The following is a 19,983-nucleotide window of genomic DNA, read 5'->3' as shown; positions in this document are numbered from 1 at the left end:
GTTAAGAGAATTAAGAGGTACAAACTGAGTTATAAACTAAGTCATGCTGATGTACAGCATAGGTAATATAGTCAATAATATTGTAATAACTTTGTATTGTGGCCAATGATGACTTATCACAGGGATGATTTAATAATGTATAAAAATATCAAATCACTATGATGCACACCTGCAAGTAATAGGATATCACGTGTGAATTATACTTCAATAAAAAGTTACTGTATAGCATGTTTGATTGCCAAGAGAGTAGATTTTATACTTTTTTATCACAAGAAAAAAATTATAACTATGTCTGGTGATAAATGTTAACTAGACTTATTGTGGCAATCATTTCTCAGTGTATACAAATATCGAATCATTATGTTGTAAACATGAAACTAATATAATGTGTCAACTTTACCTCAGGAAAAAAATAAGTAACCATTCAATTTACCACTCAGTTTTCCAACTGGGAGGACATTTATCATCTTGGTCTAAGGCAGAAGTAGATGGTAGTGGACTGAGGAGTAAGAGGTGAGAAATTAATGACATGGTCTTTCCAAAGCTTGGTTGTAACAACACTATGAAGTGGAAGGTGGAGGAGGCTTGTAGTTTTATTTTTTGTTTTTTGTTTTGTTTTGTTTTGTTGTTTTTGTTTTTTGTTTTGCTTTTTTAAGGCGGTAGCAGTTTGAGGATACATGCCCATTGGCATAATGGGGCAGTGTGGAGGGAGAGGTGGTGTTAAAGGAAAATAACGAATAGATTGAGTTGTTGAAGTAGCAGGAGGAAGAGCAAACAAAGTGTTTCACTTGAGATGGGAAAAGGGCCCCTCTTCCACTGAAACAAGATGGGCTGAAAGAGAAGAAGTCAAGCGGGTATGGGTGAAACTGCTTCTAAGTGGAAAATAGGAACACACTTCTCTCGGATGTTCCTGTTTTCTCAGTGACATTATTTGCTGAGAGTAAGGATGGAGATGTGAGGGCAGGGATTTGTACATTGTTTGAGGAATAACAGATTAGTTCTGCTTATGAAGCACACAACTTTCTAACACACACACACACACACACCTTGCTGCCAATTACTAAGGGAATCATTAAGGGCTGAGGTGTGGCTGGACACCAATTTATTCAGTGGCAGCAATCTATACATGTGTATATGCATGTGCATGTGTGTGCATGTGTTTTCTAGCAGTGCCCAACTACCAGACTATCTAGACTGTAAACAATTTGAATGGTTGCATCAAACCTCTTTGGGAATTTACTAATTGAATGAGACAGAGGAACAGTGCTAACATTTATTGAGTAATCTTGGACATGACAATCTTTCTAAACCTCAGTTTTCTTATCTGTAAAATGGGACTAAAAATAGTATCTGTCTCACTGGGTTTTTGTGAGAATTAAACGAAATATTAGTGGTTTTTTTTTTTTTTTTTTTTACTGTGACTTTCAGTAAGAAATATGTAGCCTTATGAGAATTGAATGAATATCTACAAGTTCACAATGCCTTTCCCAAAATATCTGGGGACTTGATGTGTTTCAAAATTCAGAACTTGGGGGATTTCAGGAAAGTAATATGATGACTACAACACATATTAAGTAACACCCCATCGGGGCTTAGAAAAGTATCCAAAATCAAACATCAGTTTGTCCACAGCCAAACATATGAATAATTCACACAAACCATAATTAAAGACTATAAATAGACTACCCTCAGTTTCAGGTCAGATTTTGCCACCAAAGGAATTTAGGTTAAATTTGTCTCAAATGCGTTTTTTTCCAAGTTTTTATTTAAATGCCAGCTAATTAACATACAGTGTAATATTAGTTTTAGCTGTAAAATTTGGTAATTCATCTCTTTTATACCACACCTGGTGCTCATCAAACACCAAATGCATTTTGTTAAGTTTTGGCATTTTTCAGAACTTTATGGATTTTGGAATTTGGGGTATGAATGTGCAGATAGAGATATAATCTTTAAAAGGTACCCAGCACATAATAAATATGGTTATTATTATTGGAATTTCATTTTTAAAATGACAGCTATTACCTACTGAAGGGATTTAATGATGTATTATTAGGTTCTGACCCACACTCTGAGAAATGCTAACATATAAATGTTTATTAGCCTAGTCCTTGGTACATACTAGACTCTCAACATGTTAGAAGGAAAAATTACCATCTTATATTTGCATAATATTTTAAGTTTAAAAGTTTAATTCTTTTAAGCACATAGTTACTATTCATCTTCACAGTAACTTTATCAAAAATTATCTAAATGGTTTACCTTTCTCTTTACTTAATAGTTTCATGAATAGAAGGAAATTTAAATAATGATAATCACATCTTCCTATGGTATTTATACCTTGACATCTACAGCACTTTTTAACTTTAATTATTTTATGTGAAAGAGATAATTTTGTTGCACAGATAAACAGAACTACCATATCAAACCAGATGTCTTAGGTTATAAAATACACCATTTCTATATAGAATGTGTCCAGTAGAATATACAGCTATGTAAAAGTTATACTTTCAAAGCACATTATTCAGTTCTTAAAATGAGCTAAAGACACATTTCTCTAAAGTTACCTTATAATCTTTGTGCTTTTTTTTTTTTTAATTTCTTTTCAGTGTACCAGAATTCATTGCTTATGCACCACACCCAGTGCTCCGTGTAATACGTGCCCTCCATAATACCCGCCACCAGGCTCACCCAACTTCCCACATCCTGCCCCTTCAAAACCCTCAGACTGTTTTTCAGGGTCCATAGTCTCTCATGGTTCATCTCCCCCTCCAATTTCCCTCAACTCCCTTCTCCTCTCCATCTCCCCATGTCCTCTGTGTTTTTTCTTATGCTCCACAAATAAGTGAAACCATATGATAATTGACTCTCTCTGCTTGACTTATTTCACTCAGCATAATCTCTTCCAGTCCCATCCATGTTGCTACAAAAGTTGGGTATTCATCCTTTCTGATGGAGGCATAATACTCCATAGTGTATATGGACCACATCTTCCTTACCCATTCATCAGTTGAAGGGCATGTTGGTTCTTTCCACAGTTTGGTGACCGTGGCCATTGCTGCTATGAACATTGGGGTACAGATGGCCCTTCTTTTCACTACATCTGTATCTTTGGGGTAAATACCCAGAAGTGCAATTGCAGGGTCATAGGGAAGCTCTATTTTTAATTTCTTGAGGAATCTCCACACTGTTCTCCAAAGTGGCTGCACCAAATTGCATTCCCACCAACAGTGTAAGAGGGTTCCCCTTTCTCCACATCCTTTCCAACAGACGTTGTTTCCTGTCTTGTTAATTTGGGCCATTCTAACTGGTGTAAGGTGGTATCTCAATGTGATTTTGACTTGAATCTCCCTGATGGCTAGTGATGATGAACATTTTTTCCTGTGCCTGATAGCCATTTGTATGTCTTCATTGGGGAAGTGTCTGTTCATGTCTTCTGCCCATTTTTTGACATGATTATCTGTTTTGTGCTTTATTTTTTAGTGCTCTTGGAGACATTAAAATAGCTGAAGTAAATGTCAAGGGTTTATTTGTGAAACTCATTAACTCTTCCCTTGACAAAGAACTGGAGATTGGAGGTCATATTCTCCAGCAAAATGTGAATGGACAAACAGTCTCTTTTTACCGCTTCCTTCCAAATATCACAATGCAGGCCAATTGCACAGTAACAGTGAGTATAAAATATAAATGTTATGAACTAGAATTTTATAGGAAAAAAATCTTTCACCCAGCCAGACTGGCTTAGCACCAGTTTCTTCATCACTCAGTCTCTAGGTAAAATGTGATTTCTTGTTGTTGTTAGTTACTTGTCCCACTTTGTCCATCCCTGAATGTAAATTAATACCAACTAAATTTCTATGGCTTTTCTCAATCAGTTGTATAATACCTTTTGGGATTTTTAAAGATTTATTTATTTATTTGAGAGAGAGACAGAGCAGTGGGTGGGAGAAGGGACAGAGAGAGAGAGTCTTAAGCAGACTCCACGCTAAGTGCAGAGCTCACTTTCACAACTCTGAGATCATGACCTGAGCGAAACCAAGAGTCGGTGAGGTAACTGAAGTAACCAACTGTGCCACCCAGGTGCTCTGAATACTTTTTGTTTTTATTATTCAACTATTAAAACAAAGTACCTAGTTTCCTAAAAGTAAACAAACATAATCTTTAAAAGGAAAGCAAAGAGATTATTTGCTTAGAGAACAGGTAATTTGCTGATGCTGGAAGGCTTCCTCTTTTTTTTGTACTTTCCTGTATGCCATGTACAGTAACTGATGGGAGTTATACAGCTTGATATTATATATTGTACATTCATGTTTTAAAACCTCATCTTTGCAGAATGATACATTGCAATGACCCTCTGACATATGCAAAACTCCATGGAACTCAAAGGGCATTCGTCACTAACAAACCACTTTTTTACAGGTGTGGGCAGCTGTATCTGAAGCAAAGCATCAGCCACCATCAGATTTTCTTTGGAGAGAAGGAAACAAGTTTAGAACAAGCCCAAACTGTACAACAATTTTGTGCAAACCTAATGGTGAAGTAAGTGTCCTATTCTTAACAATGGGTTTTAAAGAAGAATGGATAGCTGTCCTTATGTTCCCCTTCTCCTCTTAGCTGACTCAAGTATTTTCCATCCTTAATAGCTTAGATAAAACCGTCACTAACTACAATAACATGTCAGGCAAATCAACAGCATCCTGTTCCCAGGGCCCAAGTGCGAAAGAGCTACTTATAATTTGGCAAAACTAGTTTTCATGGCCAATATTTATAAGAAGTTACTTTAAATTCCAGAGTCAAGGATAGATTTTATTTATATTTAGGTTGAAGAGTGGAATAAGAAAAGAGTGTACTACATAGACATCTTTTCTATTCCTTTATTCACTTTTCAATTATTTGTTGAGATTATTCTCTATTCCAATGGCTGTAATATATGCTGATAATATAATGTAGAATAGGACATGATATTTGCTCTTAAGAGACTATTATGGAAAGGATCTATAGTCTAATTTGTAACAACTATACATTATTCACCAAAAAATTAAGTGTATTAGTAATTATTTTGGGTAACTCATTCCCAGTATTTGACAATTTTATAGTTTCATTCTATCTTTTCCTTAGCATATTATTAGCATAAATATATGCCCAAAGACACACTAATAAAGTTGAAAGATATCTTTTTTTACAACAAAAAGTTATTCCTTTTCCAAAACCATTCCTTTGATTTTTCTTAAATACCTGCCCTTTATTTTCTTACCTCCAGTCTTACTTACTATGTCCTGTAACTACTAATCCAGATAATATGTTGATTGAAATCTATCTTTCTGATTGTCTTGCTTGCTACATTATAGCTCATGCTTAGTTTGACTTTTCCTTTAGAGTAGACTTGCTAAGAGCCATTTAATGTCTTTCTATAAGAACAGTAGTTGTCATTCAAACACTCATTAGATGTAATTTTGAGGGCTTTACTCATCTTTCGATATTTTAGTGGGCTCAAAATGAATTTTAGAATACTTCTAATGATTTCCACTGTTGAGAAAAATAAGGTGATATAATCTAAATTATTTACTCAGGCTCATAAATAATCATTGGCTGAACTCTAAGATTAAGGCATTCTTATTTAAGACTTCACATTTATCCATGCATTTATTCACGTTTGGGGTTTCTACTTTGTATACACACTGTTCCCAGGCACTGTATGTTGAACCAGACAGATAAGATCCCTAAGCTCCTGGAATGCCCATTTGAGTAAACTGCCATTCCCTGGAACAGGATTAGTCTTTGTACTTATACTACACTTATTACTCTGGTTTGAACTACTTTGCACATATAGGATCGGATTATTTTTGCAGGGTGATGTAAACATAAATAATTTTATTTGCTAGTAAAAGAGTGAAGCTGACCAATTAATTCATATGGGGAAAATTTACATACGTTTAGTATCTGCCAAGCATTATGCTAGGTGCTGTAGGGAAAAGATCACAACTATTGCATGGTTTCTCTCCTCAGGAAACTCAGAGTCTAGTTAGTCTCCTTAATAGTTCCACCTAGAATTCTAGCTCAAAAAAATGTGGTTTCCTCTCCATGTCTCTAGTTCTACTGCCCATTTCCTCATTTCAAATAAGACCTATATATACAAATACACATATATGTAATATCTTAAATATTTAAATTTTAATGATAACATTACAACTACTTTTTGCATAGTTCTTCATAGTTATGAATTTTAGTAGTTTAGCCAAATCTCACAACACCCTCATACAGCAATTCTCTCCTATCACCCTCCCCCTTTCACATATGAGGACACAGTCCAAGACAGTAAGTGACTAATCTGCCTGAGGTTATGCCTCTTATAATTTTTGAAACTGGAAACTAAGTCCAGGATGTCTTATACCTCATTGTGTTCCTAATTCACACACAGTAGGTAAGTGACATTAAACTGTTTGACTTTGAAATGTTATTGCAATAAGCCTATGACATTTAAAAAATCTACCTAACTGCACTGGTATTTGATACTAATGAATCATTTTTGTTAGGCTGTTGCCTGGTACACTCCTATTCACTGGAAGCAAGCGTGGGAGAAATTAGAGACTGACATTGAATTTGACAGACGCTCAGTAGTAAGTCCAACATCTCGAAGACACATGTTTAATTGGCCAGCAGCTATGACTACAACTAAAGAAAAACATGATAAATGTAATAAAGATAATTCAAAATGTCAGATGGAGCAAGTTAAAGTTTTTCTTAAAAGGTAAAATTAACTTTGGCTTTTTTTTTTTTTAATTGAGTCCTTCCCACAATTAGTAACTGAAGAAGTAGGAATGACTAGGGGACAAATAGATATATGATGAATAAGTAATTCAAATTTTAAAATCCTACTTCAAATAGGACCATATTTTTTGTGTTCTATAAAAAACAGAGCAAGCAGGGTTATTGTAATGGGACAGTAGAGGCTGGTGACTTCCATTAGGCAATATCAACACCCCTCTGGCCATTTCACTTTTTAGTGGCACTGCTGTTGGAGGCAGGGCTATGGAGAGGTGAAGAGAGAAAATTATCACCTTGTCTTTAGCAGTACTTAGGTGGAGGAAGAGGTACATCATCTAGAAATTTCATCTTGGATCAAGAGCTGGCTTGCAGCATAAAGTGCAGAATTTATGTCACACTTATCTAGGCAAATACTTCAGATGTTGACAAAAGAGTTGCTCAAAGGTCAAGAAAAGCCATGTTCTCTGGTCTTAAAACATGCCTTCCCTTTTATTGAACCTTCATTGCTAATTCCACTATCTAAGATACATTTTGGGTTTACTTTTGGCTTAATTTTTTTTTTTCTTAACAGAGAAATTGAAAACCCACCAAGCCCCTTTCCCAATAGCAGCCCTTGGTGCCACAGTCCCAGTGCCCCTGCACACCCCTACAGTCCTCTGATTGAAACTTGCAGTACGTGCGTGGCTGGAAGCAGCTTAGACAGACAGCCAAGGCCTCCGTCATCCAGGCCTGATCTAGCCCAGGTAAGTCAAAGGGATACTCAATCCAGTGGAGAGTAGGTATTTGGTGGGGGGCGGCAGTGTGGTGAGAGAGGACAAGAGAGTAGGAGGGAGTGAGGGAGGGAGATCTGGTGAAAGGGGTTAAGTGGTTAAATCCTCTAAGAACTAAAAGCTATTCATATCTTCAAATATAGATGACTTCTAAAGCAAGTATCTGAAACCCTTCACTTACATTTGTCTTAGCATAGTGTCTTCTACTGTTCTTGGTAAGTATCTGGAATGAATCAATGAATCAAAAGAATAGTGGGGCAAGCAAGAGTACATAGGATCCTTGAAGTTTGGTCAAAAGTACATCAAAAACTAATTGTGTACTATACAATGGCTAACTGAACATAATTTTTAAAAAGTACATTTGTTTTTTATTAGGCAGGAAAAAACTGTCCCTACAAAGTCATGCTGTCCTTAAAGATAAATCCGTCTTTTTCAAACACATTCTAATTTAATCCCAAATTCTTACTCTTTTTCAGCAAGAAATTTCTTATTTAAGTCATCTAAGGTTCTCAGAGTTGTGTTATTAAGCCAGGATCTGTGAATGGATTTCAGGAAGTCTCTAAACTGCTGTTTTAGGTACATAAATGTGTACAAAGTGTGTACCTATATGCTGCTTCCTGGGAAAAGAGTTCACGAGGTTCATCAGGTGCCCCCGATATGTTTACAAGATACTAATTAAAACAGTGTGAGATTCTAAGCTGTGGAGAAAGTCTGTTTCATACAGGTGCTATATCCTGTTCAAGCTATAATGATTTGCAAACTTTTATTTAGTAGAGGGATGCTTTTTAAAATGACATCTTGGACAGACCCAATATATAGAACAGATATAAGCAAGCCTGTCCAAGTTGAAGGAAGGGTAGCAATTCTCACTCCTCACTACACCCTCTTCCATCCCATCTTTCCTTGCTTCCTCCCTCCCTCCTTCCCTGTGATCTTTGAGGCACCTCTCTCGAATCATAAAATTCTATACCACAGTATGAAAGACACTGTGGAAGTAGACCAACACATAACTGGAGGTAGCACTCCCCAAATAGTAACTTTTAGAAGTAAAATGTTGAAAATGAGGTAAAGTCCTGAATATATTCTATTTCATAAAATTAAATACCCTATATCTTTGTGCTTTAGTTTCTTCATCTGTCAAGTAAGTTTGGCCTGAAATTTAAAGACTTCTTTCAGCAATAATTTATATGTATAATCTAATGTATAATACACACAGATACACACCTTTAGTACATTACAACTTAGATTTGAGACTCACAAGAAGTATGTGAATTGTTTTTCTTCATTTAATGATAGTTTTCGCTATTTTACCCATTCTAAACAACTTGTTTCCCAAAGAAATTTGACTTCAAATTTTCTTTTTCTCAATTTTTTATTCAACTACAATTAACATAAAGTGTTATATTAGTTTCAGATGTATAAAATAATTATTTAAGTATCTGTGCATTACTCAGTGCCCAACATGATAAATGTACTCATAATCCCCTTCATCTTTTTCGTCCATCCCTCCCCCAACAACCTCCCCCCTGGCAACCAATAGTTGGTTCTCGAAATTTAAGAGTCTGTTTATGAACAGATATCACCCTAACAAAGACATACAGATAGGCAGCAGGAAAAGATGCTCAACTTCACTCATCATCAGGGAAATGCATATCAAAACCACAAAGAGATATCACTGCATACCTGTCAGAATGTCTAAAATCAAAATTCAAGAAACAAGTGTTGGCAAGGATGTGAAGAAAAGGAACAAAACAAATGAAAAAAGGGGACAAGGACAAGCTGAGAAACAGACTCTTAACTATAGAGAACTAACAGATGGTTACCAGAGGGTAGTGGGACGGGGGGATGGGTGAAATTGGTAAAGGAGATTAAGACGACATTTGTCTTGATAAACACTGAGTCATATATTGCACTACTGAATCACTATATTGTGTTTCTGAAACTAATACCACACTGTATGTTAACTATACTGGTATTATAATAATTTTTTAAAGCTTCTTTTTGTCTCTTTTATTCTTTGTTCACATGTTTTATTTCTGAAATTGTACCTATGAATAAAATCATATGATATTTATCTTTCTCTGACAGACTTATTTCACTTAGCATTATATCCTCTAGATACATCCATGTTGTTGCAAATGGTCAGATGTCATCCATTTTTAAGGTTGAATAATATTCCATTATACACACACACACATACACACATACACACATACACACACACACACACACCACTTCTTTATTTAATCATCTATGGATGGACACTTAGGTTGCTTCCATATCTTGGTTACTGTAAAAAATGCAGTAAACATAGGGTTGTATATCTTTTTTAATTAGTTTTTTTCATTTTATTTGGGCAAATATCCAGTAGTGAAATTACTGGATCATATGGTAATTCTAATTTTGAGGAACTTCCATACTGTTTTCCAAAGCAGCTGCACCAATTTGCATTCCCACAAACAGTGCACAAGTGTTCTTTTCTCTCCACATCTTCACCAACACTTGTTATTTTTTTGTCTTTTTCATTTTAACTGTTCTGACAGATGTGAAGTGATATTTCATTGTGGATTTGATTTTGCATTTCCCTGATAATGAGTGATGTTGAGCATCTTTCATGTGTCAAATGGCCATCTGTATGTCTTCTTTGGAAAAATATCTATTCCGGTCCTCTGTCCATTTCTCAATGGAATATTTGTTTCTTTGGTTCAGTTGTATCAGTTCTTTTGTTGTTATTGTTGCTGTTGTTGTTTGTATTTAAATTCCAGTTAGTTAACATACAGTGTAATATTAGTGTAGAATTTAGTGATTCATCACTTATTTATAACACCCAGTGCTCATCACAGCAAGTCCCCTCCTTAGTACCCAACACCCATTTAACTAATTCCCCTGACACCTCCCTTCCAATAATCATCAGTTTGTTCTCCATAGTTTAGAATCCATTTTCCAGTTTGCCTCACTTTTTTCCCTTATGCTCCTCTGCTTTGTTTCTTAAATTCCACATATGAATGAAATCACTTATTTCACTTAGAATTACACTCTCTAGCTCCATCCACATCTTTGCAAATGGTCAGATTTTATTATTTTTATGGCTGAGTAATATTCGATTGCATATATATACCACAACTTCTTTATCCATTCATCAGTCAGTGGGCATTTGAGCTCTTTCCATTATTTGGCTCTTGTTGATAATGCTGCTATAAACATCAGGGTGCATGTATCCCTTCAAATCAGTATTTTTTTATCCCTTGATAAATACTCAGTAGTGCAATTGTGGAATGTAGTATAGTTCATTTTTAGCTTTGTGAGGAGACTCCATAGTGTTTTCCAGAGTAGCTGCACAAGTTTGCATTCTCATCAACAGTGTAAGAGGATTCCCCTTCCTCCGCATCCTTGCTAACACGTGTTGTTTTCTATGTGGTTAATTTTAGTCACTTTGGTGGGTGTGAGGTGATGTCTCATTGTAGTTTTGATTTATATCCCCCTGATGCTGAGTGATGTTGAGCATCGTTTCATGTGTCTGCTAGCTATCTGTATGTCTTCTTTGGAAAAATATCTATTCATGTCTTCTGCCCATTTTTTTAAACTGGATTGTTATTTTTTGGGGTGTTGAGTTTTATAAGTTCTTATAGATTTTGGATACCATTTATCAGGTAAGTAAGGTGTTAAAGTCCTCTACTATGATTGTTGCTTCCTTTATGTGTATTATTAGGTGCTCTGTATATTTGACTGTTCTCATGTTGGTGTAAGTATTTACAATTGTTATATCTTCTTGTCAGATTATTCCCTTTACAATTACATAGTGTCTTCCTTTGTTTGTTGTTATGGTCTTTGTTTTAAAGGCTATTTTTTCTGATATTGCTCCCCCAGCTGTCTTTTCACCTCCATTTGCGTAATAAATGCTTTTTCAATCCTTTCACTTTCAATCTGCATGTGTCTTTAAGGTCCGAAATGAGTCTCTTGTAGGCAGCATATAAATAGATCTTGCTTTTTACCCATACCGTGTGTATCCATATCCATGTGTGTTCTATATAGTCTTTTGACTAGAGCATTTAGTCCATTTACATTCAGAGTAATTAGTGATAGGTATGTGTACTTATTGCCATTTTGTTACTTGTTTTATGGTTGTTTTGTAATTATCTCTTCCCTTCTTCTCTTTCTCTCTTCTCTCACATCTTTGTTCTTTTTTTTAGTGATATGCTTGGACTCTTTTCTCCTTATTTTTTCCATATTTTTGAGTGGGTTTGATTTGTGGCTACTATTAGGTTTATATATACCATGTTATACATATAGTAGTTTATATTAAATTGATGGTGGCTCAATTCTCAACACATTCTTTGCTCCTTCCACTAACGTATTTTAGGTATATAGTGTTATATTTTGCCATCCTTTTATTTTGTTAATCCTTTATCTGATCTTTATAGATATACTTAATTTTACTGCTTTTGAGGTTTCTTTTGAGTTGCTCCCTGAGAAGGTTTTCCTGGTAGTCAGGGCCTATAGTTAGACCTGATATTTAACCCCAGCCCACTGTGGGGATTCATTTGGAGTGGTTTCTCTCCTTATCTTTCTCTCTCCAGTAAGAGTCACACTGCAGTGGTCCTGGTCCCTGCTGGCGCTGTTTGTACCATTTTGGATGGGCTCTAGCCAAGGGCATATTGAAGGAAGGAAGTTCACAGGTAAACATGGAGATGAACTGATGTGCCGGCAAGGGTCATGCTGGTCTGCTGTGGGCCCTTGCAGCCACCCAGGAAAAATGCCAAAGCTCATCAGGTTGAAGGGGATAGATCCGAAGAAGTTCACAGGAGACTGACATGCAATGTTCACAAGGTTGTCTCTGCTATGGTAGGAGAATGTTGGCCACTTTGGAGAACTCCTGCAGAGGATGGGTGCATGGGCAGGTCCACCGAAGAGTGCAGGAGTGGGGTATGTTTTTAGCAAGTTAGGTGGAGAATGTTGGCCCTGCACTCATTCCCACAGGCATCCATATATCTAGGCTGGGGTACAGGGGAAGGAAATGCCCCCTTCCAGCTCTTTTGTTCTCGCAGTAATCTCCCAAAGATCCCTGCCCCTCCAGCACGTGCTCTGAGATTGGCAAATAAATCTCCTTGTATTATTCCAGGAATTTTTCAAACTGTTGCTTCTATGCTGTAACTTAGCAAGGCTGCTTGTTATGGTGTCACTATAAGGGCAGGAACTCCACCCTCCCAGCTATCCTAGAGCTGAGCCACTGATTTCTTAAGTTCCAGGTATTAAGCCCCACTGATTATTAGGCCCCTGTTGTTTTCAAAGCCAATTGTTATAGGGATTCATCTTCTCTGTGTGTGTTCCCTGTGCCTGAGGTGCCTGGTATGGGGTCTGGTCCTCTCCCCCCCTCTCACAGTGGTGGCATCCCTCCCTTCCTGAGAAAGTCCTGTGAGTCTCTTTGGCTCTCAACCATGTCTCTGTCCTTCCTACCCTTTATGATGTGGCCTCTTCTCTACATTTAGCTGTGGGGAGTTTGTTCTGCCAGTCTTCAGGCTGTCTTCTTGTAATTTGCAGTGATGTAGGTGTTATCTAGTTCTATCTATGGGACGAGGTAAGCTTAGGAGCCTCCTACTCTGCCATCTTCCTCAAAAGGCCTTTACCATTTTCTTATGTTATTAGATTGACTAAGTTCTCTGGTATATTATGGAATAGTTCCAGTGAGCATGACCATCTTTGACTTGTTGGTACATGAGAATGCTTCTAAAACAATAATAGCAAGATGTTTGCCAAAGTTACCACTTATCGCTTGATCTGCTGAGAATTAATCCCATTGTAATTAGCAGAAACTTGGGGGAGTGTTCTGAACTTCTAAAATATATGGAAATTTTATCTAATATGATAGAAATCACAAAATGCACAAAGGTTGCAGTTAACTTAGTGCCTACACATTATGAAAGGATTTAATAAGATATGAAGTTGATTCTTCCACACTGAATGTTCACAACAAACTAAAACACACACACTCACACACTTATAAAAAGATACTGTAATTACGGAGTTATGAAAGAGGGTTTCATCATAGCCCCCTGCCAAAAAAAAAAAAAAAAAAAAAAAGCCAAAAATTGTGGATAGATTCTCCTGAAGAGTCCTTTCAGCTATGCTACCAAGTGAGAGAGGGCATCCATTGGCCCTACCTTCCATGAACAACCAAATCTCTTGCCATAATTGCTTTCATTTTCTCTGTTAGAAGCACACTTACCCCATAACTTCAGACATCACCACAACTTTTAACAAAAGATTGTCAATGTATGGTCTCCTATCTTAAGAGAAATCTGATGACAGATATTAAAACATTTTCATCTCATTGTAAGTCCCATTATTATTCCCACTTCACAGAATAAGAAAGTTAGTAACAAGTTAGAAAATTTTCCTTCTTTGAAATTTTTTTAATGCTATAAAATACAGAAAGTTGCAAAAGACACTCCTCTGTCTACTCTCCCAACTGAAAGGGTTAATGAAAAAAAAAAAGAAAGAAAGAAAGAAAAAAGGAAAAAAAGAAGCAGAATCCCCCTAGAGTTCCTTCTATGGTCCTTGTCTCCTCCCTCTCTCCCCGAAGCATGAACTTGGGTGTTGATGGTGGTGGTGGCATTTTGTATTGTTTTGTTGTTCAGCTCAAATCTAACCTGAAATTCTGAAATTTTTCCACTCTGAACTGTTGAAGCTCAGAAAATTTATCCATAACTTTTAATATAGCTTCCAAACCTAGAATGTATCATTCCTCTTAATATGAATACATATTCAAGATAAGCTATCAACAAATTTAAACTATTTCTTGTCCTTAACAGAAGAATTGAAGGAACGCTGAACAAATGAAAGAGGGAGAGAACATAGACAACTACGCAAAACATTTTCTACCATAAACAATTTATTCAAAAATGACAGAGTGCCTATAATATATCACAATGTTAAATATGAGAGACACAAAAACAAATAAGGCATCCTCTTTCTAGGGAGAAAGACAACTAGCAAAGCAACAAAAGTAGTAGGATAATGACTTCCAAATATCTTTGACCATAAACCACAGTAAGAAATATGGTCTATATGATTATTCAATATACATATACACATGTACATATGAAACTGAAACAAAAGTTTCAAGAGGCAATACTTATTTTTGAACTGTCTGTATTTCCTACTCTTTCTATTTCATTTTAAGTACCTGTCATGACCCTTTAACTTTATTTCATAACCAATAAATGGGACAGGATCTGCTCTTTGAAAAACATTGTTTTAGAAACATTTATAAGGTGACATGAGAGCAATTGAAAAGGCAACTCAGAGGAGATGTATTTGAACTATGATATTGAAGGATGAATAGAAGTTATTCAGGTTGAAAAGAAAGTGGACAAAGCATTCTGAATAAAAGAAACAGCATATTTTAAAAGCATATGGAGATAAAAATAAACTCTGTGTCTAGAGAACAGTGAGAAATTGTATCCAACTAAAATATATGTTGAGATGTTAGTCTGGAAAGTTTGGTGGGTACTAAATTTTAAAGGTCTTTGCACATGATTTTGTGAAAGAGTTAGACTATATCAAGTAGCTAGGAGGAGACACTGATGGTTTATAAGCAGCTATCTCATATAGGTAAATCTATTTTTGAAAAAGAACTTTGAAAACAATATGGGAAAATGAAATGGAGTAGGAAAGATTCTAAAATGTGTATCTTTAGCCCAACCCTCTATTCTTAATTCCTGAATCGTGAGGCCAATTGCCTATAATTTCTTAGATGACCCCATGAGTAACTCATTCCTGATATTTACAAAATTGATCTTATCATCGTCACTCCCTCAAACTCCATCATTCCACATTTGCTCTATAGCTCAGCAAATGCCATTCAAAAACCCTAGGACCTGAGAATCTTTCTACTCCTTTCCTTTTCTCAACTCCCACTTATAATTAATCACAAAATCTTGTTTATTTATCTTGAACAACCTTTTCATTTCCTTGCTTAAATGTTTTCACTTTTTCTCCCATTATCCTCATGATGAAGCTCAAACCCGTGAAATTTTTTGTGTAGCTTGTAGCCTGGCCCAACCTATCTCATTACACATTCCTCTTGTATTCTATACCTCAACCATCTTGAAGTTCTTTTAATTCCTCCAGCATACCATAACTACCTCTTGGCCTTCACGTGTTCTGTCACCCATTTCTTCACATGGATAAATCTTAATCATTCTTAACATTTCCTCTTATACGTCACTACCTCCAAAGAGTCCATCTTCTGGCCTTCACCAAATGAGCTTTTTGTTCCCGATATGTATTCTCTTAACATTCTATACTTCCCCTATCATATAAAGCACTTACTGCACTCTATTAAAAATGTTCTCTATTCCCGGACTATATGCTCTGAAGGGATAGAAATAGCTATTACACTGCTCACCTTTTTGTCTCCTGCACTAAACTCAGTGCATGACCCATAATAGTTGTGGGTTTTTTTTTTTTTAAGATTTTATTTATTTATTTGACAGACAGAGATCACAAGTAGGCAGAGAGGCAGGCAGAGAGAGAGGAAGAAGCAGGCTCCTGCTGAGCAGAGAGCCTGATGCAGGACTCGATCCCAGGAACTGAGATCATGACTTGAGCCAAAGGCAGAGGCTTTAACCACTGAGCCACCCAGGCATCCCCCATAATAGTTGTTTAATAAATGTTTGCTGAAGGTCAGATGGAAAAGGAGATACTGAAAGTTTTTAAGCAAGCATCTCATAGAGTTAGATACATATTTTAGAGAAAATTTTAGAAGCAATGTTGAAAATTTTGTGGAGTATCAAGTATTCCAAAATTTAGGAAGGGAAGGGAAGGCAAAGGAAAGTAAAAACAAAGCAGGTTATAAAAAGAGATTGGGAACAAGTAGTTCTAATGAAGCTATGATTTGTGTTCCACTAGGAAAAGAAGAGAAAGATTTGGGCATAAGTAATATGTAAAGAAATAATGACAAAAATTGTCAAAAAACTGATGAAAGACACCAAGTCACAAAATCAAGAAAAGCAAATCCCAAGCAACACAAAGCCAAAGGGAACACCACCAAAGTGTATGATAGTAAGACTTCGTAAAACCAAATAACAGAAGTCAGAAGCTGATGGAATGATATCTTCAAGCTAGATGCTTAAAGAACCACAACCTAGAATTCTATGCCTATCAAAAATACACTTCAGAAAGTGAAGGTAAAATAAAGGCATTTCCAGGCAAACAGAACTAAGAGAATTCACCAACAGCAAACCCGCAGTAAGGAAATACTGATAGAAGTACTCCAAGAAGAAAAAAAGCAATCCTAGAAGGCATAGATAGAGAGTTAGGAAGAAATGAAGAAAAATGGAAAGAGTCAAACAACATAAATGAATATTCACTATACAAACAATGCCAGTATGTTCTTGTAGAGACTAAAATTTATATAGAATTTAAGTACATGACAACTGTGTTAGTTTCCCAGGACTACTGTAAAAAAGTACCACAAATTTGGTGGCTTAAAACAACAGAAATGTATTCTCTCACAATTCTAGAGACCAGAAGTCTGAAGTCAAGGTGTTGGTAAAGGCTATACTGTCTGAAAGCTCTAGAGGATTATCCTTCCTTCCCTCTTAGCTGACAAATCTTGGTGTTCGTTGGCTTCTAGATACATCAGTCCAAACCCACCTCCATTTTTTAATGGCCTTTTCTCCTACATATCTGTGTCTGTATTTCCCCTTTCATATAAAGACACTAATCATTAAAAGGATACTAATCTAGTATGACCTCATTTTACTTCACTACATTTGCAAGGACCCTATTTCTAAATAAGGTAACATGCACAGGTTCCAGGGTTTAGGACTTCAACATGTCTTTCTGGGGGACACAATTTAACTCATAACAATAGCAATAACACATAAGTTGGGAGGGGAGTAATAGGAGTTAAAATGCTCAAATTACATGTTGTGCCAAATAACTCATAAAAGTTACAGTTTATATTAGTCTTTTGTAAATCAAGGATGCATGTTTTGTAATCTAAGGTAGGCACTAAAAGGATAGTTTAAGAATGTCATGTTTATGATTATGATCTGATATACATCATAGTTTCATTATCATTCATCATATACTCTAATTTCCAATGTGATATTTTCTTTGACACATGGCTTACTTGGGGGTAATATATCACAAAGTGGGTTTATTTCAAGAATGCAAGGTTGGTTTGAGCTTTGAAAATTAATCAAGTAAATTTATCATTTTAACTGAAAAAAAGAGAAAAATTATACAACCATCTCAAAAATATAGAAAAAGCATTTGATAAAATTCAGTACCCACCTATGAAGGAGAACCTAGGAATTAGGACTAGGAAGAATTTTCTTAATCTGACAAGTGTCATGTACAAAACTCCTAAAGCAAATTTGAAGTTAAGGAAGTTTCCTCCTTGAGATCCAGATAAAGACAAGAATTTTCTTTATGACAACTTCTATTCAACATTACACTAGAAATCGGAGTGCAATAAGGCAAAAAAAAAAAAAAAAAGATACACAAATATCCTATTACCTTATATTATCCAGGAATTACATATGCCTGACAAATATATACATATGTATAACAAAAAAAGACAAATACAATAATGATCATAACAACTGCATTTGTAATAGCCAAAAGCTATAAAGCAATCCAATTATTCATTGACAATATAATGGATAAATAATGATACATTGATACAATCCCATAAGCAATGAAAGTGGATGAACTACCTGCCACATGAATTAACATCAATGCATCTCATAAACATAATATTGGGCAAAAAACATCTGACAAAAAAGGAATATATGTTGTATGATTCTATTTATATAAAATTCAAAAACATACAAAATTAAACAATTGTGTTAGAGATCACAGTAGTTATCTCTCAGAGGAAAAGGGAAGTAGTAAATGGAAGTTGCACAGAACTACATCTCGAATACTAATAGTACTCCACTTCTTAATCTGAATAGTGTTTATATGTATCACTCTTTTCTCATTATTTTTATCACATCGTGCAATTATGACTTATGAACTTTTCTGAATGTATATTATATTTAAATAAGAATATGTTATACTTAGATAAAATTCTTCTTTTTAAAAATGTGATGACATCAAAAAAGGAAAATTAGAAAGGACAGTAAACACAGTTATAACAATAAGCACTGACAGCTAATAACTTGACAAGGGAGGAGAAAAAAAAATCTTAAAAAATAGATTAATGAACTCAAAATGAGTATTAATAATACAAAACTTATTTAGTATAGGAGGAAAAATAGTCTTACCTGAAATAAGTTTAAGCCTTATATATTATATTGGTATGTATAGGGAATTAATTTTAATATAATTTATCATAGCTTAGTTATTTCTAGGAATATCTTTGGCAAAGATGGTTAATTACTGCCACTAGACCATGTTCCTTCAGATACAAGATGTACAGGTCCAGGGAAAGGTAGACTATGGCCACCAAGAAAAAAGCCCTTTTAAAAGTTTTTTTTAAAATTTTTTATAAACATATAATGTATTATTAGCCCCAGAGGTACAGGTCTGTGAATCACCAGGTTTACACACTTCACAGCACTCATGTTAGCACATACCCTCCCCAATGTCCATGACCCCACCACCCTCTCCCTAACCTCCTCCTCCCAGCCACCCTCAGTTTGTTTTGTGACATTAAGAGTCCCTTATGGTTTGTCTCCCTCCTGAGCCCATCTTGTTTCATTTATTCTTTTCCTACCCCGTAACACCCCACGTTGCATCTCCACTTCCTCAAATCAGTGAGATCATATGATAGTTGTCTTTCTCCGATTGACTTATTTTGCTAAGCATAATACCCTCTAGTTCCATCCACATCATCGCAAATGGCAAGATTTCATGTCTTTTGATGGCTGCATAGTATTTCATCGTGTCTATATACCACCTCTTCTTTATCCATTCATCTGTTGATGGACATCTAGGTTCTTTCCATAGTTTGGCTATTGTGAACATTACAGCTATAAACATTCGGGTGCATGTGCCCCTTTGGATCACTACGTTTGTATCTTTAGGGTAAATACCCAATAGTGCAATTGCTGGGTCATAGAGTAGTTCTATTTTCAACTTTTTGCGGAACCTCCATGCTGTTTTCCAGAGTGGCTGCACCAGCTTGCATTCCCACCAACAGTGTAGGAGGGTTCCCCTTTCTCCACATCCTCGCCAGCATCTGTCATTTCTTGACTTGTTAATTTTAGCCATTCTGACTGGTGTGAGGTGGTATCTCATTGTGGTTTTGACTTGTATTTCCCTGATGCCGAGTGATGTGGAGCACTTTTTCATGTGTCTGTTGGCCATCTGGATGTCTTCTTTGCAGAAATGTCTGTTCATGTCCTCTGCCCATTTCCTGATTGGATTATTTGCTCTTTGGGTGTTGAGTTTGCTAAGCTCTTTGTAGATTTTGGACACTAGCCCTTTATCT

General features: G+C 35.9%; 1 protein-coding gene across 12 annotated transcripts in view; it reads left to right on the top strand.

Annotated features, from left to right (window-relative positions):
- The window catches only part of LMNTD1 (lamin tail domain containing 1), a 492,088-nt gene that overhangs the window by 459,756 nt on the left and 12,349 nt on the right, over window positions 1-19,983 (top strand). For 10 of the 12 annotated variants that reach the window (XM_045073010.1, XM_045073009.1, XM_045073011.1 and 7 more), the window contains 4 exons: window positions 3,484-3,670; window positions 4,420-4,539; window positions 6,534-6,748; window positions 7,337-7,508. In XM_045073010.1, coding sequence (XP_044928945.1) covers window positions 3,484-3,670; window positions 4,420-4,539; window positions 6,534-6,748; window positions 7,337-7,508 — 694 coding nt within the window. Of the gene's footprint in view, window positions 1-3,483; window positions 3,671-4,419; window positions 4,540-6,533; window positions 6,749-7,336; window positions 7,509-7,678; window positions 7,751-12,112; window positions 12,212-19,983 lie in introns of all 12 variants that reach the window. The other 2 variants (XM_045073013.1, XM_045073016.1) reach the window with 2 other exon arrangements.

Source organism: Mustela putorius, unplaced genomic scaffold (genome assembly GCF_011764305.1).
Source record: "Mustela putorius furo isolate JIRA1106 unplaced genomic scaffold, ASM1176430v1.1 tig00537227_pilon_pilon_pilon, whole genome shotgun sequence".
Lineage (NCBI taxonomy): Eukaryota > Metazoa > Chordata > Mammalia > Carnivora > Mustelidae > Mustela > Mustela putorius.
Note: the sequence above shows the minus strand (reverse complement) of the source record. Positions and strands in the feature narration are given on the sequence as shown.